The sequence below is a fragment of the Odocoileus virginianus genome, chromosome 33 (assembly GCF_023699985.2).
Source record: "Odocoileus virginianus isolate 20LAN1187 ecotype Illinois chromosome 33, Ovbor_1.2, whole genome shotgun sequence".
In the NCBI taxonomy this organism is placed as follows: domain Eukaryota; kingdom Metazoa; phylum Chordata; class Mammalia; order Artiodactyla; family Cervidae; genus Odocoileus; species Odocoileus virginianus.
Window position 1 is genome coordinate 34,935,359 of NC_069706.1, and position 26,329 is coordinate 34,961,687.

General features: G+C 56.0%; 5 protein-coding genes across 11 annotated transcripts; 2 read left to right on the forward strand and 3 right to left on the reverse strand.

Annotated features, from left to right (window-relative positions):
- Window positions 1–828: 828 nt before the first annotated feature.
- On the reverse strand, window positions 829–2,370 carry MBLAC1 (metallo-beta-lactamase domain containing 1). Its single transcript, XM_020904277.2, has one exon. The coding sequence runs from the start codon at window positions 1,915–1,917 to the stop codon at window positions 1,126–1,128; it is 792 nt and encodes a 263-aa protein (XP_020759936.2). The 5' UTR covers window positions 1,918–2,370; the 3' UTR covers window positions 829–1,125.
- A 261-nt stretch (window positions 2,371–2,631) lies between these two features.
- On the reverse strand, window positions 2,632–6,987 carry CNPY4 (canopy FGF signaling regulator 4). Its single transcript, XM_020904276.2, has 6 exons — window positions 6,729–6,987; window positions 4,674–4,800; window positions 4,479–4,575; window positions 4,122–4,244; window positions 3,503–3,620; window positions 2,632–3,410 (listed from the first exon to the last, which is right to left on the reverse strand). Exons 1-6 carry the CDS (start codon window positions 6,841–6,843, stop codon window positions 3,265–3,267), a joined length of 726 nt encoding a protein of 241 aa, XP_020759935.2. The 5' UTR covers window positions 6,844–6,987; the 3' UTR covers window positions 2,632–3,264.
- A 2,448-nt stretch (window positions 6,988–9,435) lies between these two features.
- AP4M1 (adaptor related protein complex 4 subunit mu 1) lies at window positions 9,436–18,532 on the reverse strand. Of its 4 annotated transcripts, XR_011485298.1 has the most exons (16): window positions 18,283–18,532; window positions 18,092–18,180; window positions 17,605–17,711; window positions 17,421–17,517; window positions 17,211–17,321; window positions 17,043–17,123; window positions 16,757–16,819; window positions 16,611–16,677; window positions 16,456–16,509; window positions 16,220–16,326; window positions 16,023–16,117; window positions 15,665–15,709; window positions 15,391–15,441; window positions 15,157–15,268; window positions 12,423–12,571; window positions 9,436–10,471 (listed from the first exon to the last, which is right to left on the reverse strand). XR_011485298.1 is itself a non-coding variant. In XM_070460341.1 (15 exons), the coding sequence occupies exons 1-15, from the start codon at window positions 18,338–18,340 to the stop codon at window positions 14,768–14,770; spliced, it is 1,239 nt and encodes a 412-aa protein (XP_070316442.1). In that variant the 5' UTR covers window positions 18,341–18,532; the 3' UTR covers window positions 14,493–14,767. The 4 variants fall into 4 exon arrangements, 3 of the variants coding, with proteins under 3 accessions (XP_070316442.1, XP_020759933.2, XP_070316443.1); XM_070460341.1 differs by lacking the exons at window positions 9,436–10,471; window positions 12,423–12,571 and adding an exon at window positions 14,493–14,869; XM_020904274.2 differs by lacking the exons at window positions 9,436–10,471; window positions 12,423–12,571 and adding an exon at window positions 14,493–14,989.
- Window positions 9,938–14,585, forward strand: TAF6 (TATA-box binding protein associated factor 6). Its single transcript, XM_020904270.2, has 14 exons — window positions 9,938–10,093; window positions 10,189–10,275; window positions 10,398–10,551; window positions 10,742–10,798; window positions 10,878–10,997; window positions 11,215–11,360; window positions 11,442–11,519; window positions 11,621–11,722; window positions 11,804–11,986; window positions 12,475–12,549; window positions 12,677–12,802; window positions 13,327–13,500; window positions 13,724–13,921; window positions 14,054–14,585. Exons 1-14 carry the CDS (start codon window positions 9,938–9,940, stop codon window positions 14,432–14,434), a joined length of 2,037 nt encoding a protein of 678 aa, XP_020759929.2. The 3' UTR covers window positions 14,435–14,585.
- Window positions 18,533–18,633: 101 nt separating the features above from the next.
- On the forward strand, window positions 18,634–26,045 carry MCM7 (minichromosome maintenance complex component 7). Of its 4 annotated transcripts, none has more exons than XM_020904263.2 (15): window positions 18,634–18,789; window positions 19,972–20,051; window positions 20,591–20,755; window positions 20,927–21,051; window positions 21,126–21,306; window positions 21,595–21,732; window positions 22,030–22,179; window positions 22,366–22,480; window positions 22,567–22,698; window positions 22,896–22,979; window positions 23,240–23,633; window positions 23,885–23,968; window positions 24,565–24,733; window positions 25,473–25,582; window positions 25,725–26,045. In XM_020904263.2, the coding sequence occupies exons 1-15, from the start codon at window positions 18,759–18,761 to the stop codon at window positions 25,924–25,926; spliced, it is 2,160 nt and encodes a 719-aa protein (XP_020759922.1). In that variant the 5' UTR covers window positions 18,634–18,758; the 3' UTR covers window positions 25,927–26,045. The 4 variants fall into 4 exon arrangements, with proteins under 4 accessions (XP_020759922.1, XP_020759924.1, XP_070316440.1 ...); XM_020904265.2 differs by lacking the exon at window positions 18,634–18,789 and adding an exon at window positions 19,245–19,330; XM_070460339.1 differs by lacking the exon at window positions 18,634–18,789 and adding an exon at window positions 19,306–19,384.
- Window positions 26,046–26,329: the final 284 nt, after the last annotated feature.

Genomic DNA, 26,329 nt, shown 5'->3' on the forward strand with positions numbered 1-26,329 from the left:
GTTCATTTTTTACTGCTCTTCCCCCATGCTCTGTAACCCAACCTCAAGGTCTTCTTACTGCTCGTCAGTCAGGCTTGCCTTGGGCCTTTGTATCTGTGCCTGGAATGCCCCCTCCCACATGGCCAGCTTTTTCTCATTCAGTTCTCTCATCAGGCACCACCTCCCAGAGGCTTTTCCTGACCATTCTCCCACCCCAGCACTCCCCTTCTCACCTCGCCGTTTGTTCATATCACTAACCAGAACCAGAAATTATTTGGCTTACTACTATTATTGTTTACCTGTCTCCTTGAGTTTGTCTGATTGCTCGATGCTATAGCCCTGAGAGCTTGAGCCATGCTTGAGATACTGCAGGTGTGTTAACAAGCATTCCTTGAACAAATGACAACTTAAAAGTCACATGACTCCAATGATCTCTGCCCTGCACTTTCTCACAGCAAACTGCCTCCTCTGAGAGACAGACAATGTATTGCCAAAGCGTCCCCTTGTTGCAGTTGTTGGATTATATCTGCATAATAATCACTATGGATGCTTCACTTTTAAATCATGTGTGCATGCTCAGTTGTGTCCAACTTCTTGCGACCCATGCACTGTAGCCTGCCAGTCTGCTCTCCATGGAATTTTCCAGGCAAGAATACTGGAGTGGGCTGCCATTTCCTACTCCAGGGGATCTTCCTGACCCAGGGATCCAAGCCAAGTCTCCTGCATCCCCTGCACTAGCAGGCGGATTCTTTACCATTGCGCCACCTGAGGCACTCACATTTACATTAGGGCAGTATGATTAAAAAAAAAAAAAAAATCTTTTAATTGGAATATATTTGAAGGGCAGTGTGGTTTTCAATGCAGTTTCTGCCTTTATTTTGGAAGACTCCTAAGAACATTCTATTTTACTAATGATGGCTGAGAGATGACACAGAGCTGAGGAGTCCTTGGTCCTAGTTTGGTCAGAGAAACAATGATACTGGTGACAGCTGTGGCAGAAGCACTCTGTCCTCGCTGGAAAACTGGCCTCCTGGAAGAGACCACCCATGACTACTTTAACACATCATCTTGTTTCTTGAACGTTCAGTTCCCCGGTTGGGGGGTGGGACATGGGATCACTGAAAAGGATCCAGTCAAGACTGGGTTTTATCCGTGCACAATGGGCTTCTCTCCGTCAAGAGATCTGGCTGGCTCTGTCTCTGGCGCCGAGGCTTCCCTTATCACCCTAAAGGGGGCTCCGTGACCAGGCACGACCACGTCGGCAGTGGCCAGGACCCGCTTTCGGCTGTGCTTCTGGGCCACTGGGTCTTCGCTCAGCGCCTGCCACGAGCCCTCATCCCCATCACGTTCAAACACATCGCCCACCACCATGACGGTTCCCAGGGCCGTGCCAGCCACCAGCACGCTCACGTCCCGCTGGCCACCGTGGCCGGGTGTGGCCCACACCTCGAGTCCCGGCCCCAAGCGCAAAGGCCGCTCCTCACCCAGTCCGTGGGGGAGGTAACGGCCCCCGGGGAGGCAGAAGTCGTGCGAGACCAGCAGGGCCGCCCCGGGAAACAGCCCTAGGTTCCCGATGTGGTCCGAGTGTCCGTGGGTCCCCACCACCAGAGTTACGTCTCCGGGAGCCACTCCCTGCCCCGCCAGGGCCCCCAGGAGCGCCTCGCGAGCCCAAGGGCCCGCGGTGTCCACGAGGATGGGGCCCCGGGCCGCCTCCTCTAGGGCGGTCTTCGCCTCGTAAGGCAGGGGCTCTCGGTGGGTGGAGGGCGGGCCCCAGGCCTGGGGCAGGACAAGGGTCACGGAGCCATCGGCTCGGACGGCGTCGCCGACCCCCTCGGGCTCCGCGTACCCTTGGAGCAGAACCACCACAGAGTACGGGTCGCCAGGCACCAGCAGAGGGGTCTCCCCGGGCAGCGGCTCGGTGCGCACTAGACCGCTCATGGCCTGAGAGGGATCAGCTGAGAAGTGGGGCTGTGGGCGACTGTCCTATCCCTTCAGGTCCCCACACTCGCCTGGCCTCCGCCGAATGGTACCTTCCAAATCTCAGTTCCTACCCCCCTCACACGCTTAAGTTGGCATCGCCCAAATGAATTTCGGCGCGAATCCGCCCGTCCCTCAGCGTCTTCGGCCACCGTCCCGCTCGCGTGTGACGTTCTCAACCGCAACCCCGGGGGTGTCTCAATAACAACCCCCGGTAGTTATTTCCTTCTCTCTAACCGGAGCCGCTCTCCACCTTGGACCTAGCTTTAGCGCCTCTCTTAGGACTTGCCTCACTTCGAGGGAAGAAGTGACACTGGAAAAGCGAGGAGTTTGTCTTCCGCGAGCTCCCGTAACCCAATATGGCGGCCCCGCGAATGGAATTTCATTCGGGCGCGTTTTCAGGCATGCGCAGACCGGGGCTACACAGACCCCTCCCACCCCCCCCCACCCCCAGCCTGAAACTGGTCTCAGCCCGCCGATCCTTGCCAACCTCTTAGGGTTCAAAATTACAAAGCAGCGTTGGTGGTATAGTGGTGAGCATAGCTGCCTTCCAAAATTACAAAGCACCATTAACTTCTAACAGGCCGGCGGCCGACGGCCCTCTTCACCGGACGCTGCTGTTTATCGGGCAGCTATGATGCGTGGACGGCAGTTGTTTGAAATTTGGGGTCCAACTGATATTAAAAAAAGTTTACTAGCGTTATAGAAAATTTGGCACCGTTGATGTTACATGGTCGTCTCTCGGTGAAATTACTACGAAGTAGACCAAAGTGTCTACCCCATCTAACTTATAAGTATTGCCCTGTCCCCATCCAGTGTCCCCTTCCCGTTCACAGACTGTTGGCATGTAGCCTCCTAGATTCCAGCGGTGTGTAAAGGTTGTTCAGAATGTCCATTCTGGCTTCTCTGTTTTAAGAGTCTAAAAACAGACCTTCAAGGGGCAAAGTGACTTTGCCAAGGTCCACTGCTTCTATGCCCACCTGACATCTGGGTCCAGTGGGGACTGGCGGAGATATTCAAATAACTCAATACTGTCACCACACACACCTGAGAAGGGGCCAAATGGCATTTAGAGGACTCATTTGCTGGGGCTGGGCTTCTATCTACTGCTTCCACCTTTCTCTCCATAGCCAGGCAATGCTACACCACCAGGATCCTGCCTGAGACCAGATGGGAGAGAAGAGCTACAAGCTGTAAGGTGGGGTCACTCACACATACACACACTCTTAAAGCTGTGGGGCAAGGAGAGCTCAGACTTCAGAGGGTTCTCCATGACCCCAGTCCCTCCTGGGGGCTCAAAGGCAAGGGTCAAAGATCCTCTGGGTCATGCTGGGAGTGGACCGGTGTGTTAGTCATCTCCTCCTCCTCCTCCTCCTGATCTTGCTCCTCCTCTTCAGTCTTCTCTTGCCCATCTGTGATCTTCTCCTTTCCAGTCCAAGTTTCCTGTAGACACGCTAGATTGGGAAATAAAAAATAATTTAGATATTAGTCCTGGGGGGCAGAGAGGTTGTAGCCTGGCAAGAAAGGGGACAGGTCCCACGCTTACCAGTTTCAGAAGCTGGAAGCACATGACCTTCACAGAGAAAATGCTGTAGGGGCTGCTCCTGATGGTGGAAGTACCAGTCTCCCACGACATCTTCAAACTCCTCCAGCATGGTCTCACACTGGTCAAGTGGAAGGGTCAGAAGGGCACCTGCTCCGCTGTTCTGTGCAGACCCTCCCTGCGCTTCATTCCCTGTCTCCCCACCCTACTCTGGAGAGGCAGGGAGCCAGGCAGGTGAACTTGGGTTATTATATTTGTGGTCCTCTTTCATTCAACAGACATTTATTGACATCTACCCTGCCTTGTAAGTTATTAAACTCCAAGTCTTAGTTCCTTGCCTGTAAAATGGGAAGTGGTAATAGTATCTACCATATCAGGTTGTTGTGAGGGTAAAATGAGGCAGCAGCTGGAAAGTATGTGGCCCCAAACTGGGCACACAGTAGGTACTCAATAAATAGCAGTATATATTCTTAGCCTCCATTATTACTTCTGGATATGCTCCTGGGCCCATGTCAGTCAATGGCGGAGTCCCTGCTTTGCTCAAAGATGGACCTCCCTAGGATCTAGCTCCCCTCTCAGGTTCCCTTCTCACCTCCCTGGGCAATGCAGTACCCTATCCTACCTGCTTCTTGAGGAACGTGACCTCCACGCTGGGCTCATCCCACAACTCCAGAGGGATCCCCAGATCCACCTTCACCCCCTTCTGCACCAGGCCTTTCAGCGTTGCCATGGTCTGACTCTGCCCCTGAAAGATGAGAATTTGAGCTCAGTCCAGTCCCCTGCCCCGCCTCCTCCCCTTTTTGCCAGATCCACTTTGTCATCTACTGGAGATTCTGGTGAGTGCCACAGGGATGAGGCGAGTCTACCATGGAGAGGGGACACTCCAGAGCTGGGAGGAGATGGGCAGACTTCGTGAGGACCTCAGGGGAGATAGGCTGTAGTTTCTGAAAGGTGGGATCCTGCCCTAGAGGAGTCTGACCTTGGCGTATCTCAATGAGCCCTTGCGCTCAGCATGAACACTGTAATCCAGGATCCGCTCACATAAATTCTCCAAGGCCTCTTCCAGCCTTGTTTCTCTGTGGGAAGAGGGGAAACAAAGACTCCCTGGATGCTGTGGGTGCTCCCAGGGCTCCTTGGAGGACTGGAAGGTGGAGGAACATCGAGAAGGACTCACGAAACGCTGTAAGGGATGTGTCTCTTCCTCTTGCCTGTGTCCAGCACCTGCCCCAGCTCCAGCACCTCTCGAGATCGGCCAGTACGACTCAGCTCTTCCTGTAGCTCCAGGCTCAGGAGTTTACATACTAGATGTCCAAGGGGATGTGAAAAATAAACAAACATACCAGCAACTCATTCCGTAGATGGCAGCACAGCCACAGTGGTTATGGGTGCAGGCCCTGGGGCCAGACTGGCAAGGCTGGAATCCTGACTCAGCCACATAGTAGCTGGGTGACAATCCTGCTGGGTCTTTGTTTCTTCACCTCTAAAATGAAGTGCCTCCATCACAGGGCTGTGGTGAGGATTAAATCAATCTATGTACAGTCCCTAGAATAGTGCCTGGAAGGTGGTGAGCACTGCAGAAGTGCTTGCTGTTTCCTGCAGTTATTTATTGAGCTCCTTCCGGATACACAATAGCAATACAGAGAGCCACAGACCCGTGATCCCTATCCACAGGACATTGCTAGTGTCACTGGCGACAGATAAAAAGACGGTGACAATATTTTGTAATGGACCCTACACTGGGACGGGGCGGGAGGGGGGAGGAGATAAAACCAAGAGACTTAATCTCACTAGGAAATGCAAAATTCCTTTAATGGTCATTCATTGACTTCCAACTAGCCTGTGATTTCCTCAAGGATGAGCACTGTGTCTCTTCCACCACTGTCTACCCAGTACCCATGGGTCCCAAGAAAAGGAATGGCCTATACAGAAGTGCCAAGCAAACTCACCACAGGGGCAAGTAACAAAAGTGTCTCACATATGCCTATGGCATGATGCTAGGACCAAGGAGACATAGGTGCTCTCCTTCCCTCCAATGCAGTGAGAGGAGACAGATAAGGAAGGAGGCTTGTAAAGGTGGTGACACTTAAACTGGACGTTGAAGAACCAAGTACAGAAGAGTGAGGATCATTCCCGGCAAAGGACAAAAACAAAGTGCAATGGCAGAGGAGCAGGAGCAGGCGGGTTCAGCGACCTCTGAGACGTTCAGTGTGGCTGCAGCGTGGGCACGTTGGGGATGGGAGGTAGGGCATGGAAATGTAAGAAAGATGGAGGCTGGTAAGAAAGAAAGAGACTTGAAAGATGTGCCAGAAACGTTGAGTCTAATCACAGCAGGAGGCCTGAAGAGGTGTTAAAGCAAGGAGGGACTCCACTGAGTCTGTGTTTAGAAAGACTGACAGGTGTATCATGTTAAGAGGGAGAACACAAAGGAAAGGAGCAGTTATGACCATGTCATGAAGAACACTGATACTGAAATGCAGGGTGGAGTAAGGCAAAGGGGAATAGACTCCAGGAAGAAATTAAAGCCAGGAACGCAACAAACTAGGCAATCAATGCGCTCGATGGCTCAGCTCTCAAGTGCCCCCTCCCAGCTGGTCCAACAGATGCAGCTACGGAAGATGCTGCTTGCTGAAAACTCCACACAGTGCACACCCTCTGCAAAGCCTCACAGTTATGGGGAACCTCTCCCAGTTGTTTGGCCACCTCTCTCTTTTATGAGCTTCAAAGCCTGATTTATTGACTCTCAAACCCCCGCAGGAGGGCGCAGGGCCTATAATTTGGGAGCGTCTCTACTGGGGTGGAGCAGAGGATATCTACAAGGTAACGAGCCTGACAGCCCACTCCTGCAGGCTCTTCAGATTTAGCTCTGGTCGTATGGGGGAAACACACGCACACACAGAGAGAAGATGCTGACTGGAGTGGGCGAACGGGCCGATAGTCTCTGAACAACAATTCCCACAAGCCACTGGGGCCCAAACCAGCAAAAAAAAAAAAAAAAAAAAAAAGGCAGGACCCCCTCTGGATGTCTCATGGGAATTGGAGTGCCATAGTTTGGGGGTATCGCTATGCGTTCCCTCTGTTGGCCCCATTCGAATTCCACCAGGCTCCATCAGAACCTCACTCAGGTCCTCAAGGAGGTCGAGTGACCCACCCCATCACGTTCCATTTGGTCTGGCCCAGACGAAGGAGGTAGGGCAGAAGGATGCGAATAGGGTGTACTCTCTTTAGATACCTTCGCATTTGCTGGGCAAGCGTTCTGTGTCATCGTCCTGCTCCTTCGGCGTCCCAGCCCACGCACCGTACACAGTCAAAATGAAAAGCAACGTTCCCAACCGCACAGGTCCCATGACCAAGTGCCGTCCACAGCTTTCAAGTGCCAACCCTCGCTTTCAAACCAACTTCGAGCAGGCAGCGGGCCCTTTAAATCCCCAGGCGGTCGGCGGCAACTTTAATCCAACCTGGCACGGGAGGCGCACGCGCAGTGCCGCCTCGAAAGAGGGCGGGGCCTCGCTGCGCTCCGGGCTTACCCTCCTGGTTTTGTGGCGCCTCCCGAAGGTCCTGGCCGCCGGATAGTGAAAGAATAAACTGAAGTAATTACAGCAAGAGTGTGTGCTCCTTACACGCATGCACAGAGACGCCATTTTTATATCATTTCAGGCTGTGAGACTAGGGAGCTCACTCCGGCTCGGGGAAGGGGCAAGGGACCCGCTCTCGGTCTCTGCCAGGACCTGCTCCCGGAGGGGGCGGGGCCAATATGGCGCCGAGCGCCGGGTGAGCGGCGCTTTGGCGGCGGTGAGAGGGTTTTCCTGCGCTGGGCGTTCGGCTGGCGGGGGCGGGTCTGAGTGGTACCTGGGACTAGACTCTTTGAAGGGCCCGTGTGGGGACCCAGAGGAGGACGGTTGGTTGTGTCCGTGTGCGTGGGGACCCTGTGTTTGCACTGGAGGGATGTTGGGGGATGAAGTGGGCTCTCTACGCTTTCTTTCGCGCTGTACCCATTGCCTGGAGACCCTTCGACCCGCTTCCCTGCTGGGGAATGCTACAGGGGATCTAGATCAAGTTAGTCTCCTGTGAAGCCTCCTTGCCGCTTCCACTGACTTGAGGTTTCCTGAGGCCGTGCCTGTTTTGTGAGCCTTTACACTGGCAGCGGGTACCGCGGGCTATTGAAGGATTAGGAGCTCGCCAGGGAACTGGGACACGACCACCTCCTCTTTACTCGGCTTCAGGTCCAGAGTATGTGTTGAATAAATGTGTCCTCTGCAGATAAGATTTATAGAAGTGGGGGAGGAGACCTGGGATGGGTTGAGAAGAACGAAATTGTTTTTCCCTCCCCTCTTCCCGCCCCTCCATCAGGCCCACACCTGCCCCTCACCACCTTGCAGTCGACCCTAAACACTGTTGACATTAGACTTCCTAATGCCAGCTTCAAGTGAGCCACTTTCCTTTTGGCCACAAAGTAGATTACAAGCTTGGGCCTATGTCTTGTTCGATAATAGTGGTACCGAGTCCTTAGTGAGTTTCTAATCTCTAAGCCTTACAACTTACTCATATATTCAGCAGATATTTGTCGAGTATCTAATCTGTGTGGGGACTCTACATACATCAGTGAACATAACAAAGCTCTCCGTCCACCCAGAGAAGGGAAGGGTCGATGTGGTGAGAAGCATAAGAAGTAATACAGTATGTATCAGCAGACGTTAAATTCCATGGGAATTAAAAAAAAAAAAAGCAGAGTGGGGGTGGGGTGCAGTATTAAACAGGGTAATGGGAATAGGCAGCCTGCGGACATCTAGGGAAGAGCATTCCAGGCAGAGGGACAGAGCAAAGACCACAAAGCAAGAACATGCCTGGCATCTTGGAATAGCAAGGAGGACCGTGGGGCTGGTTCATAGTGGAAGAAGGAAGGAAAGGTCAGAGACTCGATGGGGAGAGAGCAAATCATGAGGGACCTTGTAGACCGAAATAAGGATTTTGTATTTACGCTGTGGCACACTGGGAGCCAGTACAGGGTTTTGACCAGAGAAATGACCCAGTCTCATTTATATTTTGACAGAATCGTTCTGGCTGCTATGTTGGGAATAGATGTAGGGAGCAAGGATGGAAGCGGGAAGACCTTGTGAGGAGGCTCTTAAGGTTCCCAGGGGATGGATAATGGTGAGCTGGCCACGCAGTGTGAGCAGAGGGATCAAGTCAGATCACCTGATGGGTTTGCGATGAGGGCTTACGTGATGAATGAGCATCTGGATTAATGGCATTGCTATGAAGATGAGGAAAGCTGAGGCTGGAGCAGGTGGGGAGAGGGATGTCAGGAGTTGAGTTTAGAAGAAATTTTAAGTAGCCAATTAAATATACAAGTCTGGAGTTGGGAAGAAAGCTCTGGATGGGGGATATAAATTTACCATCCTTAGCCTGTATGCAATACTGAAAGCTGTGAGAATGGTTGAGGTCACCAAGGGAATATGTATAGCTCATAGCTATACGAGGACCAAATGCAGGGCATTCCAGCATCAGGCAGATGAGAAGAGGAAGAACCAACCAAAGGCAATGTAAAGAGGGGCCAGTGAAGTAGGAGGAAAACCAAGAGCAGGAGTCACAATCGTGACTGGGGTAGGTTCAAGAGAAGGAGAGGAGTTAGGGAGGGGCGGGACGAGAACCTCTACAGTAACAGGTAGGAAGACAGAGCACGTGGGTGCCAGCGATGCTCAGCGGGTAGACATAGTGATGGGAGCCTGGGGAGGTCTGTTCTGATGGCCAAAAATCAGGGAGGAGAAGAGATGACAGGTGAGACGGAACCTGAATCCACTGAGCTCTGACCATCAGAGCAGCATCAAGGGCCCATCTGAAGTTTGTGGCCATGAATTTAAAGTGCAAATTGGTCAAGATGGCTGTGTATTTTCTCATCACATTCAATGGTAGGGGCACATAGGCTCAGATAGGACGAGTTGTATTTAACCAGTATTTTATATTTGTCAAGTATGAATAATGATGCAAGAAGGGACAGGAGACATGAAGGTAGGCACGTCAACCACCGGAGGAAAAAAAAGACACTTTGCACATTTTACAGAGAAGAAACCCAAAGCCGGGAGCATTTAAGTAGCTTGCCCAGACAACACTTCTAGGTAGTGCTGGGGCTGGGATTTAAACAGAACTGAGATCATTCCACTGTGCCTGGTGTAGAAGCAGAGCTCAATAAATTGCATCCAGTTGGGTCCAAGTCCTACCTCCTGTTCAGTGAGTGCCGCTCACGTGAGGATGGACAGAAGACATCCCCCAGCTCCTCCCCCTCACGCTCCACCGTTCTCCCCTCGGGGCGGCCTCTCCTGACAGACAACCCTTCTTTAGGTCTCACTCTCAGGTTCCTGTCACCCCCCTCCCCAGGGTCTCCATCTCTCCCTCTCCGCCCTGGGGCATCATCCTTCCGGGGAGGGGAGGAGGGGCTCCAGGATGGCTGAGGAGAAGAAGCTGAAGCTGAGCAACACCGTGCTGCCCTCGGAGTCCATGAAGGTGGTGGCCGAGTCCATGGGCATCGCTCAGATTCAGGAGGAGACCTGCCAGCTGCTGACGGACGAGGTCAGCTACCGCATCAAGGAGATCGCGCAGGTACCCTGGCCTTCCTGCACTGCAGAGACTGTGCCCAGGCCGCCTTCCCCAGGGTCTCGGGCTGACATCTGTCCTCCCACACCCCCCCCCCCCAGGATGCCTTGAAGTTCATGCACATGGGGAAGCGGCAGAAACTAACCACCAGTGACGTTGACTATGCGCTGAAGCTAAAGAACGTCGAGGTGACGGGGACGCACAGCACGGAGGGGCTGGGTGCCGAGCCCTCCCAGTCGCTGCACTGACCTCCGCCCAGCCTGCAGGGGCTCCCTTCTCATCCAGGGTCTCTCTCTCCCTCCTGTTGTAGCCACTGTATGGCTTCCACGCTCAGGAATTCATTCCTTTCCGTTTCGCCTCTGGCGGCGGCCGGGAGCTTTACTTCTACGAGGAGAAGGAGGTTGACCTGAGCGACATCATCAATACCCCTCTGCCCCGGGTGCCCCTGGACGTTTGCCTCAAAGGTCGGGGGAGGGGAGAATGGGGCAGGGAGGAGGGAAAGGGCCAGGTGTGGGTGTGAGGAAGGGCACTGGTGAAGGAGCCCTCTGCCTGAGACCCCTAGCGGGGAACACGGAGAACCCACATCCCTTCGTGGGGAGTGACTTCCTGATGTCGCCACCCCGTGGTTCACCTGGACACCTTTCTTCCTCGCAGCTCACTGGTTGAGCATCGAAGGCTGCCAGCCGGCCATTCCAGAGAACCCACCCCCAGGTAACCTCCATGCCCAGCACCCACTCTTTCCCCTCCTCCCTCCATATCTCCTCCCCTGACTGCTTTCCTTTCCCACCAGCTCCCAAGGAGCAGCAGAAGGCTGAGGCCACAGAACCCCTGAAGTCAGCCAAGCCAGGCCAGGAGGAAGACGGCCCCTTGAAAGGCAAAGGTCAGGGGGCTGCTCCAGCTGACGGCAAAGGTCAGTACCGCTGGGCCAGGCCTCTTGCCCCAAAGCCAGATGGTCATGTGTGTGAGGTGGGTGAGGTCAGGGCAGGGGGCGTGAGCTCCGGCCAGAGTCCCAGAAAGGGCCAAGAAGCCAGTCTCCCTGGGTGGGGGAGGTGAGGCTAGAGGTTTGCCTGGTGCCCAGGCCTCCTCAGGAGCTTTCCTGCCTAAACCTGGCTCCCTTACTCACACAGGGAAAGAGAAGAAGGCGCCACCCCTGCTGGAGGGGGCGCCTCTGCGACTAAAGCCCCGAAGCATCCACGAGCTGTCAGTGGAGCAGCAGCTGTACTACAAGGAGATCACTGAGGCCTGCGTGGGCTCCTGCGAGGCCAAGAGAGCGGTGAGGCCCCGCTGCATCCTGCCTTCCCTCCTCCTCCGCCCAGAGGTCGCCCCGCTTCACTTGCTCCCCTCCCTCCCACAGGAGGCTCTGCAGAGCATCGCCACGGACCCGGGTCTCTACCAAATGCTGCCACGCTTCAGCACCTTCATCTCCGAGGGGGTGAGAGGCCACGGGAGGGCGGGGTGGGGTTCCGGGAAGGGCGGCAGAGGTGGCTCATGGAGGGTTCCCGCTGCCCCATCCCTGCTCCCTCCCCACCCCAGGTGCGTGTGAACGTGGTGCAGAACAACCTGGCCCTGCTCATCTACCTGATGCGCATGGTGAAGGCGCTGATGGACAACCCTACTCTGTACCTAGAGAAATACGTGAGTGGACCTGTCGGCCCACCCCTCGTCCAGGCTCAGGGACCGTTTGTCACAGTGAGCTGACGCGGGCTTCTCCCGCAGGTGCACGAGCTGATTCCGGCTGTGATGACCTGCATCGTCAGCAGGCAGCTGTGCCTGCGGCCAGACGTGGACAATCACTGGGCGCTCCGGGACTTCGCCGCCCGCCTGGTGGCCCAGATCTGCAAGCACTTCAGCACAACCACGAACAACATCCAGTCCCGCATCACCAAGACCTTCACCAAGGTGAGCCCTTTCCACCACTAGCTGGGTTGTCACCGGAACAGTGAGCACCACGCCCAAGCCAGTGTGGCTTCAGGAAGTGACACTGAAAACCAGCGGCAGAGAGGGGCGGCCTGGACTTGGGCCAAATCCAGTGTCTTTTTCTAATTGTGTGATTCCACTTTAAAGTCCAAAAACAAAAACTAATCTCTGTGGGACTTCCCTGGTGGCCCAGTGGTTAAGACTCCGAGCTTCCAATGCAGAGGGTGAGGGTTCGATCCCTGGTCAGGGAACTAAGATCCCACATGCTGCACAGTGCTGCCAAAGAATTAAAACAAACTAATCTCTGACGGTAGAGGTCAGAATAGCAGCTACTATCAGGAAGAGAGGGTGGTTGGGAAAGAGCTGTTGTGTCTTAATGACTTATAAGGAAATGTGTGTATGAGACTCGAGTCCTTACCAGTTAGCTTTTCACACCCCTTCATTTGGGTTTATTTTCCATCCCCTTACAGAGTTGGGTGGACGAGAAGACCCCGTGGACAACACGCTACGGCTCCATCGCAGGCCTGGCAGAGCTGGGACACGATGTTAGGCCCTGGGAGGGGAGCCCTGGGAAGGGGAGGGATCGGGAGGTCAGAGTAGGAAACAGCCTCCCGACCTGGGAGACCCTGTGGTGACCCCCAGACCCCGGCTTCTCCCTTCCTTTTCCTATAGGTGATTAAGACACTGATTCTGCCGCGGCTGCAGCAGGAAGGAGAGCGGATCCGAGGGGTTCTGGATGGCCCAGTGCTGAGCAACATTGACCGCATCGGGGCTGACCATGTGCAGAGCCTCCTCCTGGTGACAGAGCCCCACCCTCCCCCTTCTTCCCACTGATGCCCCCTCTGCCCCCGCCAGACACACACACACACAGAGGACAGTGTTTAGCAAAGCATAGAGCGTCTTCCATTCACTTATCCCGTCTTCGCCTCATATGCAGAGCACACCTCAGAGTCCCAATATTGTTACATAGCTGGAAAGACCAAGGCACTGAGTAAGAAATAAGAAGTCTGAACGCAGCCTGTGACTTTCAAGCCTGACCTGCCCCTGATGCTTCTGCAAGGCACACGCCCTTTGGACCAGCTGGCTCTTAGATGTGACCAGTGTGATCACGCAGTGAGCTGTCTGCTCAACCAGCTGGTGCCTGTGCTCTCTACAAGGAAAAACCACCGCATTCCTTACACGTTGATAAGCCAGTGAGCGCAGCCTGGCCTCCGGCAGGCACACACTAAAACAATGGATCACCTCTGTCACCCCTTCCCCATCCCGATTCTCAGCGTCCTGGCCCTCCCTCAACCTGGCGGTTCTTTGCCTTGTCTCTGCAGAAACACTGTGCCCCTGTCCTGGCAAAGCTGCGCCCGCCACCCGACAATCAGGACGCCTATCGGGCAGAATTTGGGTCCCTTGGGCCCCTCCTCTGCTCCCATGTGGTCAAGGCCCGGGCTCAGGCTGCACTGCAGGCTCAGCAGGTCAACAGGACCACCCTGACCATCACTCAGGTCATTGCAGGGTCAGGGAGGAAAGGGGATTGAGTGGAGAGGAAAGGGAGGGTGAAAGGAAAAAAAATTCGGGGGGTGGGTCCCATCCCAGTGGAGCTCACAGACACTGCACGCCAGGGTGTGCACCCTGACTTCTGTGAAACATGGGGCCCCGAGTCAGCCGTCTTGGGGGAGCTGGTGAACACAGATGGTGACGTTTTCTTCCTGCTGCTGCTTTCTACAGCCCCGGCCCACGCTGACCCTCTCACAGGCCCCCCAGCCTGGCCCTCGGACCCCCGGCTTGCTGAAGGTCCCCGGCTCCATCGCGTTGCCCGTCCAGACGCTGGTGTCTGCGCGAGCTGCCGCCCCACCACAGCCGTCCCCGCCACCAACCAAGTTCATCGTCATGTCCTCGTCCTCCAGCGCCTCATCCACCCAGCAGGTACCCCACGTGGTCCCAGGGATGCTGGGGCCCGTGTCACATGTCACTGTATGGTGGGAGCCTGGGAGGCGTCCCCCAGCCTGGGGTATGGGGTGGGTGCAGGCCAGCAGCACTGCCTTCCTTCCGGCCCAGGTCCTATCCCTCAGCACCTCGGCCCCGGGCTCCGGCTCCACCACGACCTCTCCCGTCACCACCACCGTCCCCAGCGTGCAGCCCATCGTCAAGCTGGTCTCCACCGCCACCACCACGCCCCCTAGCACTGCCCCCTCGGGTCCCGGCAGCGTCCAGAAATACATCGTGGTCTCTCTGCCACCCACCGGGGAGGGCAAAGGAGGCCCCACCTCCCATCCTTCTCCTGCCCCTACCCCATCCTCAGCCCCCTCCCCGCTTGGGGGCAGTGCCCTCTGTGGGGGGAAACCGGAAGCTGGGGAGAGCCCCCCTCCTGCTCCAGGGACTCCAAAGGCTAATGGCTCGCAGCCCCCCGGGGCTGGCTCCCCTCCGCCCGCACCCTGATGCTGACCCTCTCCCTGGATTCTCCCTCTCTCCCCCACACATACAGACACACACATACTGGGTGGAAGGGGGTAGTAGCCAGCTTCCCCCACGTGACTTTCTCTTTAGATATTGTACAGCCAGTTGCTCAGAATAAAAGTTCGATTTTTAAGTTGTGATCCACCTCAGTCCTCCCTGGGTCAGGTCCCACAGGAGGACCTAACTTGTTGAGCTCACTGATCTCGAGGACTCAGGACTCTTCCAGTCCCAGGCCAGGACACTAGGAGAGAAAACGCCGTCCTTCTGCGATGCCCTGACCGCCACCTCTGCCTCCCATGCCCTCGTTTGGGAGCTTCAGATCCGAATGACGTAAGCGTCGCTGTGGCTTAGGTGTCGCACCCACTTGTGTGGGCTGGCGCTGCCGCAGGGTCTGAACGCCAGCCTGAGAAAGCGGACCTGGAGGCCAGAGCACGTGTGCCGGGGAAGCTCAAAGGAGAGGCTGGCAGGGCCCAGCCCTAGGGGAGCCGAGGCGGAGGGGCCTTGGCCGGGAGGCCCAGGGAGGCCCGGGACGTCCATCTGTGAGGAGCAGAGGCAGGGAGGGGTGCTGAAGGCCCCAAGAGGAGGGAGGGCAAGAGAGCCAAGGGGCCATGGAGCTGACCACACAGACCCCCTGCGTGAGAAGGCACGGGTCAGGGCTGGAGGTGGAGGCAGGGGCAGGGCCGTGGAGAATCAGCAGCTGGTACCTGGAAGAGGCCTGAGAGCTGAGAGCCTCCTTGCACCCGAGGCAGGTCCCAGCGAAGGGCTCCCTCCGCCAGTTCTGCCTTCTGCTCTGGGCTGCTCAGCTCCTGAGACAGGCTGGAGTCGGGAGAGGAAAGGGCTGGGGTCAGCCCCTGCCCCACAGCTCCCACCCCAGCGCTGTCTTTTGTCCTGAAAAGCTAGTGAGACTGCCCACAGGCCTGCAGTGCACACGCACTCACCTGACCACCCCTCGAGGCAGGGGAAGGTGCAGCCTGACGTTGAGAGCCTGGCTGCAAGGGAGAAGGCAGCAGTCAGTCCCGGGAAGGTTGCATCCCATCTTCATTAATGTCACCACCGGACTTGCGCACAAGTGCCCCCTACCCCCTTCCCAAACTCCAGAGGCTCTCCCCTGGATTCTGAGGCTCCTGGCGGCACCTGGGGTGGAAAGAGCAGGTATCTGGGCCTTGTCTCCTACCCTCCACAGCTGGACCAGGCTGGGCTACCCCCACTCACCTTTTTGGGGGCAGGTCGCAACGTAACTTCAAATAAACCTGGAGCCTGCGTGAGAGGGTACAATGCTGTTACTCAGGCCCTATCCCACTGGCAGGCCCCTATGTGTGGCTGTGGCTTTTGCCTCAAGAAAGAAAGAGAAGAGCTGAGATCCACCCAACTCCACAAGCCATGCCATGCATGGAGCTGGGTCCGCTTGTGGGGGAGGGAGCCTATTCTAACTTGGAGTCAATGTCGTTACCACCACTCCTGAAAGTCAATCTGGGAATTACATATATACATACAAATATATATGTACACACACACATACCTACATTGGCTTGGGCTCCAGAGAAATCCTAGAACAGGGAAATGGTCTCACCTGCCTGAGCCTCGGTCCCACTGCACAGACGGAAAGAGCCGGAAGGGGAGCGGGGAGGGGAGGTCATCTGAGAGTTGGTACCTCATCACAGTCAGCTGAGACCAGAGAGGAAGGGAGGTGAGTTTGGTCTCCTTATACATGAACGGCCTCCCTCCCCCCTCAGGAGATGGAATGTGCTAGGCCAGCCCGGTCCTGACCTCACCCTGAGGGGGCTGCAGACGGAGGATCCGATGAGATTCAAACTCATCCAGGTACACTGAGCTGTGAAAGGAGACCTCATCCACCCGAATTCCTGGCCCATAGCCTGGAAAGAGAGAAAGACCCCCTTTGCTGACCTGTATTTTGGGAGGGGGTGGGGATCCATCTAACTTCTCCAGATGAAACCTGGGACAAAGACCTCTACCTAGAAGAAAAAGACCTGCTTTCTCCTCACCTCTCAGTTCGGACTTCCCCACACAAAACTCCTCAGTCAAGCCGATGCGCATCTCTGTCAGAGGAAAGAGTATCAGAAGAAGCCACCATGCCACCACACCCGCCACCAAGGAGCCGTTCCTACGCCCAACCAGGGCCAGCCCACATGCTGCTCACCTGAGCCGCTGGGCAGAAAGCTCTTGAGCCGGATCTCTCCCTGCACATCCACCTTGAGCAGCGAGCCCTGAGAGCAGCGGGACGTCAATGCCCAGCGATTCCCACGTGCCACCATCCTCAGCCACAGGGCTGGGGCCCAAACTTACATTAGAGGCTATCAGCACGGATAATCTCTCGACCACGTCCAAAAACACTTCGTTCTTTTGACTCTAAAGGAAAGAAAGGGGGTCTCGTGGTTGGAGGTTGGTCAGTCTGTCTCCTAATGTGGACAGACAGAAAGGACAGAACAGTGGAGGCTGGGGCCCCAGGATGGGGGCACAAGGGTAAGAAAAGGGATCCTCCGTGTCTAGAGAAGGGGAAAAGATATGCTGGGATCTTGGACTCTGGGGACTCAAAAACCAGAGGATATGAACCCATCAGCCCCTCCCTCACCTGGTCAGAGCGGCTGGACAGGACAGGCCGGCTGGCTGCACTGCTGGGGGCCACTTTGCTCTGTTGTGTCTCGGCCCCAAACTGAAAGCACCCAAATCAATCAATCCTCACGCCTGATGCTTCCCATTAACCCTCCTCAATCCTGGCCTCCTCTGTCCCCGGACTGACCAAGCCAACGCTGCTGAGATCAAAGAGGCTGAAGGGTTTGCTGACCACAGCCTCTGTCTGGATGAAGTTCCTCAGCACCTCCGTGGATGTGGTCTGTACGTAGCCATAGTCCTAGGGGCAGAGGAAGGACACTTTGGGGTAGTCGGTTGGGGGAAGGGGTGAAAATGAATGCTGTATCTTCAGGGAACCGGGGACAGGGAGGAACCTCACCAGCACTTCATCCAGGAGTTCGTAGACCAGAGCCACGTTGCGAGAGATGGTCGCCTCCCCTAGGGAGCCACAGTAGTCACCCAGGAGAGTGGCCAGCCTGCGAAAACCCACACAGAGGATGCATAACAACTCCTCTCTGACACCCTGACCCCTGCGCCCGGGTGGTCAGCCCTGCCCTCCTCACCGGGAGAGCAGCTCCAGGAGGCTGAAGGGAGAAATGTTTTCTGAAGTAGTGGCCACCAAGTAGAGACCGCTGTGTCTGATGTGAATGAAGTGCCGGTCATCGTGGTGCTGAGGCAGAGGCACGGAGAAAAGCGTGAGGAAGAGAGGTGCAGTGATTCCCGACCATGAGACTGAGGCTGCCATCCTGATTTCCCTACTTACTAGCAGCGTGACTTCAGGCCACATACGAAACCTCCCCAAGGCCCAGCTTCCTAACGTGTAGATGAAGTTAATAATAGTACCTACTCCAAAGTGGCTGAGGATTGAGACGTGTGAAGAGCTGTGCCTAATGCGGTTAGCGATCAGTACACCGCCATTAATATTATTTAGAGGAATGTACTCCCCCACCCCCAGTATCTCTTAGAGAAAATCCCGGGAGGAGGCGCCTCCCAACCCCAGACCACCAACCGCATACCCACCACCCCACCCCCACTCCCGCCAGTGGTTACCATGACAACCGGAGACTCGTCTCCAGGCAGTCCCGTCAGCTTCCGGTAGAAGAGCTCGGCCACATCCCGGCCGCCGCTGTCTCCGCGGACTGACCGAGTGGAAGGAAAGCTAAGGATATGGCGACACTCGCTGGCACTGGGGCCCTAGTCCCACTCAGCCCTTCTCCCCCCGCCCCTCTGGCCAAGGATACAGTCCTTGTAGATGAGCGGGTCCCCCTTGGAGGACAGAATGAAGAACTGGGAAATCATGGCCGTTCTGGAGAATAGACTAGGAGACAGAAAACGTTGGGCCTACCCCGCCCTGCGGCCCCGGAACAAAAGGACGCGAGAAGGCTGGCCCTTTAAGAGCGATTCTCCTCCGACCGCGGGAAACCCGGCGCGCGCCCCGCCTTGCCCAGGTTTTCCCTCTAAACACCCGCGCCTCTTCCCCGTCACTCAGCCCAGGTTCGCCCGTTGATTGGCCGAGGCTGGGGCCCGCGGCAAGCGGGAGGGGCGAAGGGCATCCTCTCCGATTGGCCCGCACGCAGCGGCGCTGGTCACGTGGGGGGCGACGTTTCGCGCCAATTTCGGTTGGTCGGCTGCAGTCCGCCGCGCGGACGTTTTTTTGCTGGCAGGGCAGTGAGAGCTCGAGAGCCCGCCAATCGGTGCCGTACGGTCCTCGGCAGCAATGGCACTTAAGGACTACGTGCTCGAGAAAGGTGAGGGAATGCGAGTGTAGGAGGAGCGTTCTGCGCTGGAAGCTTGCTGGGCGACACCTGTTGGTGTGGGCTGGAGTCCCGGGGGACCGGGCTCTCGGCGCGCGAGGCCGGAGGCAGGGTAGGGAAGTGGCGGAGTGGAGGCGCACGGTTTCTGGGGTGCGCACGGGCCGCCGAGGCCGGGGGAGAGCTGGTGATCGTGTCCAGGAAAGGAGTCGTGGAGGGGGGCGGTGCGGACACCCGAGCTGGAAGCTCCAGAGGGAAGAGTCGCGCTAAGGACAGAGCGGGCCCTCAGAGGCCTATCTAACCAGCAACCCCCAGTCCCGCTTTTCTCCGCGCGCTTAGGCACTCCCAGCGCCCCCAGACGCGCCGAAGCCCTGGGTGGGGCGGGCGGTCCCGGGCCGCTGCGCGCCGCGATTGGGCCGCGTTAGGTCCACCTCCTAGCGGAAGTGGAGGCGGGCGGAAGTTGCGCGACGCTGCTGGAGGGAGTGTCGTGTGTAAACAGTGTCCTTCCGCGCGGTGGCCTCGGAGAGAGCGACAGAGGGTGGGGGCGTGCCTGGAATTGGAGGGGTTTCTCCGGAGGCCGATGGATGAAGTGGTGGGGTGGGGCAGGGTGGCCCTCGACGAGCCGGCCAATCGCCGGACGGGCTCCCTCCTCGGGCGGAGGAATCCCGGGCTGTGAGGCGGCGGCATCTGGGCCCATGTGCTTCTTTGTTTACTAAGAGCGGAAGCAGTGGCGGGAGAGGGGGTGGGGCGGAGGATTGGCCTGGTGGCGGAGATCCCCGGGAGAGCAACAATTTAAGGGACCGAAAGAAAGGGGGAATAAAGCACGTAAAAGGAAAGCTGCGAACCGTGAGACTTGAGTATGTTGCCGGGTGTGGGAGGCCCTTAGAAAAGGGTACCGAGATTTCTAATTAAGGCAGAGAGTGGAATTCCCCTAGGGGGGAGCGTATTGGGTAATACTCTAAACTGCTAGGGGCCACTTATTCTTCTTTAAGTAAAAACAGACTTGCGAAAAGGAGTTTTGCTCTATTGGGCAGAATTACGTAGGCCTATTTGAATGTTCATTTAATTTGTTTAGAGATTTTACTTTAAATAGAAGTAAGTTTTTTAGATCTCTATCAGGGGTTTGCAGTAAGGTATATGAAAAAAGTCCATCCTTACGACTTTATTCCTTCCTTGTAGAAAAAGTGAAGAAGTTCCTACAAGAGTTTTACCAGGATGAAGAATCTGGCAAGAAGCAGTTCAAGTATGGGAACCAGTTGGTGAGTCTAAAGTTAGGTAGATGGAATGGGTGGTGACTTGAGCTATAAGGCCTGGCTTATTTTAGCAGGTATGTTTTTCTAGAAGTGATGAGTTTAGCACCATACCTGATACTTGTGTATCAAGTATCTGTGTGCTGTGTCTGTGCTCAGTCTAATTCTTTGTGACCCCATGACTGTAGCCTACCAAGCTCCTCTGTCCAAGGAATTTTCCAGGCAAAAATACTGGAGCTGGTTCCCATTTCCTTCCCCAGGGAATCTTCCTGACCCAGGGATTAAACCCATGTCTCTTGTGTCTCCTGCACTGGCAAGCGAATCCTTTGCCACTGTGCCACCTGGGAGAAAGCGATGTGAGACTGAACAGGACTCAGTTTCAGCTCCCTCAATCCCTGAAAAGACCTTAATTATTGCGAACCTAGTGATACACACCTTTCTCCCCTGTGGAGCCTGGGTCCTATGTGCTGAGCTCATAGTGACTAATATTTGCTTGTGAACACAGGTAAGATAAACTTGGCTCCACTGCTTTCTCTTCCTCACCCCAGGTTCGACTGGCTCACCGGGAGCAAGTGGCCATGTACGTAGACCTAGATGACGTTGCTGAGGATGACCCTGAGCTGGTGGACTCAATTTGTGAGAACACCAAGCGCTATGCCAGGCTCTTTGCTGATGCTGTTCAAGAGCTGCTGCCTCAATACAAGGAGAGGGAGGTGAGAAAAATGCAGGGCACACAACTTAGGTTTGTGTCGAAAAACTTGCTGAGTACTGATGTTGTCCGAGCTGACCCAAAGGGGTCAGTGGTTTCTGCCTGGCACTCTTAACATTCTCTCCTTTCACCATTCTGCTACTCACTTTTCCTGTTTTCCTTCCTTTTCCTTTAGGTAGTAAATAAAGATGTCCTGGATGTTTACATTGAGCACCGGCTAATGATGGAGCAGCGGAGCCGTGACCCGGGGGCAGCCCGAAGCCCTCAAAACCAGTACCCTCCTGAGCTCATGCGCAGATTGTGAGTGGCCACGGTGGGGACATGCATGGGGTTCAGGTCCCCAGACCCTTGCTAATGACCACTTTCTCCGTTAGTGAGCTGTATTTTCAAGGCCCCAGCAGTAACAAGCCTCGTGTGATCCGGGAAGTACGGGCTGACTCTGTGGGGAAACTAGTAACAGTGCGTGGAATTGTCACTCGTGTCTCTGAAGTCAAACCAAGAATGGTGGTGGCCACTTACACTTGCGACCAGTGCGGGGCAGAAACCTACCAGCCGGTATGTATGGAGCAGAGAACGGGAGCACACTTGATTCTGTGAGGATGAACTTTGTCTACTGATGTGTATGTCTTTTCTGATTACTGAAAAACACGCCTGTGTGGTCACTTTTCGGTATGGAGTGGTCTTTCCATCCAGTCTGTTCTCTTTGTGTCTGTCAGTGTCTGCCTAGCACGGCTTAAGACACTCTCAAAAGGGCCATGGTCTCTGCTGAAGGACAGATGTGATTCCAGTGACTGAGGGGCTCCTTTCCTCATGACTTCTTTGGTGCTTCCTTTTTCACTCTAGATCCAGTCTCCTACTTTCATGCCTCTGATCATGTGCCCAAGTCAGGAGTGCCAAACCAACCGCTCAGGAGGCCGACTGTACCTCCAGACTCGTGGCTCCAAATTCATCAAATTCCAGGAGATGAAGATGCAGGAACATGTGGGTTTGGGGTATGAAGTCCAGGGTCCAGGGGAGTTGAAGGTGGGGAGTTCACTCAACTTCAGTAGTCGCTCGTGAAGTAGAGGGAAGAAAGTAGAACAGAGAGGAGCTGAGGCAGAGAAGTTGCAGAGAGTAGGAAGCAGGCTTCTCTGGAACTTTCTGACTGAGCTGGGATGTAAAGGAGAGCTCAGCTTCCCTCTGTCGGTTTATGTGGGGCCAAGTAGGCCAGGGAGTGGCAGAGTGGTGTGCGCGGGATGGGAGGTTAGTCCTCCGGCCTCAAGCTCCCTTCTCCCCCAGAGTGACCAAGTGCCCGTCGGAAACATCCCTCGCAGCATCACGGTGCTGGTAGAAGGAGAGAACACAAGGATCGCCCAGCCTGGGGACCACGTCAGCGTTACCGGCATCTTCCTACCGATCCTGCGCGCTGGGTTCCGACAGATGGTCCAGGTGAGAAAGGGAGTTTTAAGAGGAGCAAGTGGTGGTCCCTTCCTCCTCATCCCTCCCTTTTACCAGCCCCACAGAAAAGTGTCAATAGCAGAACAGAACCAAAGGGTTTGTCAGGAACTCCAGAGGGAATCGTGTGGGTGGGCAGGTAGAGAACCTCATTAACACCCTGGTGTTTTCCTGCCCAAGGGTTTACTCTCGGAAACTTACCTGGAAGCCCATCGGATTGTGAAGATGAGTAAGAGTGAGGAGGATGAGTCTGGGGCCGGAGAGCTGAGCAGGGAGGAGCTGAGGCAAATCGCAGGTGAGGGGTCGGCGGGAAGATAAATGTGTTTATCCCAAGTACTTCTTTCCCCTGGAAAATACTCTTGAGTCTTTGCTTTCCCACAGAGGAGGATTTCTATGAGAAGTTGGCAGCCTCCATCGCCCCAGAGATATACGGGCACGAAGATGTGAAGAAGGCACTGCTGCTCCTGCTGGTGGGAGGGGTGGACCAGTCTCCTCGAGGCATGAAAATCAGGGGTGAGTGGAGGCATCGGGGGAGAAAGGATGCTGGATCAGGGTCCCGTCAGTCAGAGAATGAAAGCCGGCGTCTTGATTTCCTGGGCACAGGGTGGGATTAGACACAGGGCAGGCAGACCTCAGCAGTCCTCTCCTCTGTGCGCAGACAGCCTGCATCGGAGGAGCAGTCTCTCAGGGGCTTCCTTCCCTTCCTCCAGGCAACGTCAACATCTGCCTGATGGGGGACCCCGGTGTGGCCAAGTCTCAGCTCCTGTCCTACATTGACCGCCTAGCCCCCCGCAGTGAGTATCAGGTCCTGGGAGAGGCACCTGAGGGCGGGGGAGGACCGCCAGGCGTCCGCTGGGGGAGGGTCAGGGACTGGAGATGGGTGTTGATGTCGTCACCCCCAGACCTGCCATTGCCTCAGGATGGCCCGGCTAGGCCCGTAGAGCAGTTCTACTCGCCTCGCCGGCCCCGTTCCCTCTGCCCTGCTGCGGCTCCCTCGTTCTCCCTCTTCCTAAACATGCCTGTGCGTGTCTACCTTCCTGACCCTTCTGTGCAGGCCAGTACACGACAGGCCGTGGCTCCTCCGGGGTGGGCCTCACGGCAGCTGTGCTAAGAGACTCTGTGAGCGGCGAGCTGACCTTGGAGGGCGGGGCCCTGGTGCTGGCCGACCAGGGGGTGTGCTGCATTGATGAGTTTGACAAGATGGCAGAGGCTGACCGCACGGCCATCCACGAGGTCATGGAGCAGCAGACCATCTCCATCGCCAAGGCGGGCATTCTCACGACGCTCAATGCCCGCTGCTCCATTCTGGCTGCCGCCAACCCTGCCTACGGCCGCTACAACCCTCGCCGCAGCCTAGAACAAAATATACAGCTTCCTGCAGCATTGCTTTCCCGATTTGACCTCCTCTGGCTGATCCAGGACCGGCCCGACCGAGACAATGACTTGAGGTGACTGCAGCTCTGCACGCGGGGAAACGCCCCCTGTAGCCCTCTCTGTGTGGGGAGGAGTGACTGGGAAACCCCTCATTGTCGTCTTAGGGAAACGCCAGAACCTTCCCCTTAAACGCAGGGCTTGCTCCACAGTTCTCAGAGGGGGTCAGGGCTGAAGTGCCGATGATCCTTGACTGACCGGCTGTGGGGTGGAGCGCTGAGGGGGCACAAGATCCAGCACTCCTGTTGCCTCCCCCCCACCCCCCCAGGTTGGCCCAGCACATCACCTACGTGCACCAGCACAGCCGGCAGCCCCCCACCCAGTTTGAGCCTTTGGACATGAAACTGATGAGGTAGGAGAGCCAGACAAGGCTATACACTCCCCCGGGCGCCATGGGAGGCAGTGTCCTGGCCTCTGCTTCTCTTAAAAAGCTTTCATCCTTCCCCCCTCCTCCGGTGTCCTGGGTCTGAGAACAGGGAGTCTTGGTTTCCCCGGGCTGGCCGTAGGAGACCACGGTGGAGAAACCTGCCTTCACACCCCTCCATCTGCTTGTCTCAGGGTTATTGACACAGGTGCAGATTTTGGCAAAGCTGGCTTCTGCTGCGTGGGTACCTGACAGCACTGCCTTCTCTGAGGAGGCCGTCCAAGGACTCCCAGGGATTCCTAATGCTGCTTTTCCCTTTTAGCTGCTCTCATGAATTAACAAAACCATCTCTTACAGACAGGTGGATTTGTCTCAATTGTGCAAAGGTTGTTTTCCTTTAAAAAAAAAAGTTGGGGATACCTTGAAATGCTGCATTTGGGGAAATCCATCAGTAATATTTAAGCTTAATCATCCACCAATTGTTTCCTACTTCAAAAAGTGTCCTCTCTTCCAATTTTTTTACTCCCAGTTTTCCAACTCAATGCAGAATAAACACGCTCTCCACCTCTCCTGCTTTGCCACAGGCGATACATAGCTATGTGCCGGGAGAAGCAGCCCGCGGTGCCAGAGTCTCTGGCCGACTACATCACAGCGGCGTACGTGGAGATGAGGCGAGAGGCTTGGGCCAGTAAGGACGCCACCTACACTTCGGCCCGGACTCTGCTGGCTATCCTGCGACTGTCCACCGCTCTGGTGAGTGCCAGTCTGTGTGCTGGAGGATCGTCCGTTTGGGCTCTACTGGGGCCTGCCCTCCTGTCCTCGCGCTGCTGCCTGCCTCCTGCTCAGGCCCTGCCGGGGCTAAAGTGCTGACAGTGCAGATAGTGGTCCTCGTGTGCTACCGCACTGTGGGTACTTGCTGCTCCAGCAGGGCACGCCCAGCGTCCCAGGAGAGGCTGCTCCCTGTTTCTTGCTGAGGGGCGGGTGGGTTAACCTCGCTCCGGTGTCGGGAACCTTCATTTCTGTCGTCATGCCTTGGACAATCGTCCTGGGGGCTCCAAAGTGCTGTTCGTGCAGGTAGTGTGATCACCTGACCTACTGCTGAGCCAGCACTTCCCGAGCCCCAGGGACACTAACCCTCTGCCAGTCACCTTCTCGACTGAGCGCCCCAAGCTCCATCTGTCGTGGTGGGGAGCCCAGTGGATTCAGAAGGGTCTGGTCTCCCTCACAGGACAGCTGAACACCGGGACTGGCCAGTGTTGAGAGGCGGAGACTTGGGCAATTGCTGGACGCTGCCCCGGGCATTGCACTTGTCTCGGTCTGACAGTGCCGGCCCCACACTGCGGATGCCTGGTGGGCGGGGAGGGGGCCGCTACTCCTTTGTGAGTAGGAACACTTAGGTGCCCAGCCTTAAAGCTGGAGCAGGGTGGGGGGCCTCCCTGACTTGGTTCCATCCCCCTCCTCCTGTGCCCATCTCTCCCTACCTTCCCCTTAGGCACGTCTGCGAATGGTGGACACTGTGGAGAAGGAAGATGTGAATGAAGCCATACGGCTGATGGAGATGTCCAAGGACTCACTGCTGGGTGACAAGGGGCAGACAGCTAGGTGAGTGGCTTAGCAGAGGGTGGCAGGAGGCACCTTTGACCCTCTTCAGCAGGAAACCCATCCTGCAGCTCCTGCACCGCTGGGTCTGCGGTGCTGGCCTCAAAGTTCTAACCCTGACCACACACCACACCCATCCATCCAGGACCCAGAGGCCAGCAGACGTGATATTTGCCACGGTCCGTGAGTTGGTCTCGGAGGGCCAAAGTGTCCGGTTTTCCGAGGCAGAGCAGCGCTGCATCTCTCGTGGCTTCACACCTGCTCAGTTCCAGGCGGCCCTGGACGAGTATGAGGAGCTCAACGTCTGGCAGGTCAACACTGCCCGGACACGGATCACTTTCGTGTGAGTCCAGTCGCTGGGACACTGGATCTGCTCTGCATATTGTTTTGCCCACGCTGCACTTGTTTTCCTCATTCTTTTTCCTAATAAAGTGTGTGTCCATTTGCTGCTTCTGTTCAAACAGGATTTTGGGTTTTCTGGATTCTAGTCTTTTCCCTTTATGCTTACCTGACTCCAGCCATTCAATAAATCTGAGGGGACTTCCTGCTCTGCCTGCCAAGGCACCAATATAGGACCGCAATGGTCTCCTCTCCCACCCACCTCCAGCTGTTAGTCTCATGTGTGGACAGTACTTCTGCCTCCTGGGCTTCGGGCAGGTTTTCCATCTTCATGAGCGCTGGCAGCGGCAGTAACACAAACGCCTCCCCCTCAGCCATCCACAGTGCCCACAGGAGAGAACAGAGCCACCA

Coding starts and splice junctions, on each gene's coding strand:
- AP4M1 (XM_020904274.2), bottom strand. CDS start 18,340: ATGATTTCCCAGTTCTTCATTCTGTCCTCCAAGGGGGACCCGCTCATC. Junction 17,518..17,604: donor CTCCTGGAGCTGCTCTCCCG/GTGAGGAGGGCA, acceptor GGGTTTTCGCAG/GCTGGCCACTCTCCTGGGTG. Junction 16,510..16,610: donor CTTTCTGCCCAGCGGCTCAG/GTGAGCAGCATG, acceptor TTCCTCTGACAG/AGATGCGCATCGGCTTGACT.
- TAF6 (XM_020904270.2), top strand. CDS start 9,938: ATGGCTGAGGAGAAGAAGCTGAAGCTGAGCAACACCGTGCTGCCCTCG. Junction 10,094..10,188: donor GCATCAAGGAGATCGCGCAG/GTACCCTGGCCT, acceptor CCCCCCCCCCAG/GATGCCTTGAAGTTCATGCA. Junction 10,276..10,397: donor TGAAGCTAAAGAACGTCGAG/GTGACGGGGACG, acceptor CTCCTGTTGTAG/CCACTGTATGGCTTCCACGC.
- MCM7 (XM_020904263.2), top strand. CDS start 18,759: ATGGCACTTAAGGACTACGTGCTCGAGAAAG. Junction 22,481..22,566: donor GGAGCTGAGGCAAATCGCAG/GTGAGGGGTCGG, acceptor GCTTTCCCACAG/AGGAGGATTTCTATGAGAAG. Junction 22,699..22,895: donor TCGAGGCATGAAAATCAGGG/GTGAGTGGAGGC, acceptor CCCTTCCTCCAG/GCAACGTCAACATCTGCCTG.
- MBLAC1 (XM_020904277.2), bottom strand. CDS start 1,917: ATGAGCGGTCTAGTGCGCACCGAGCCGCTGCCCGGGGAGACCCCTCTG.
- CNPY4 (XM_020904276.2), bottom strand. CDS start 6,843: ATGGGACCTGTGCGGTTGGGAACGTTGCTTTTCATTTTGACTGTGTAC. Junction 4,801..6,728: donor CTTGCCCAGCAAATGCGAAG/GTATCTAAAGAG, acceptor TTGGACATCTAG/TATGTAAACTCCTGAGCCTG. Junction 3,621..4,121: donor TCACGTTCCTCAAGAAGCAG/GTAGGATAGGGT, acceptor CCACTTGACCAG/TGTGAGACCATGCTGGAGGA.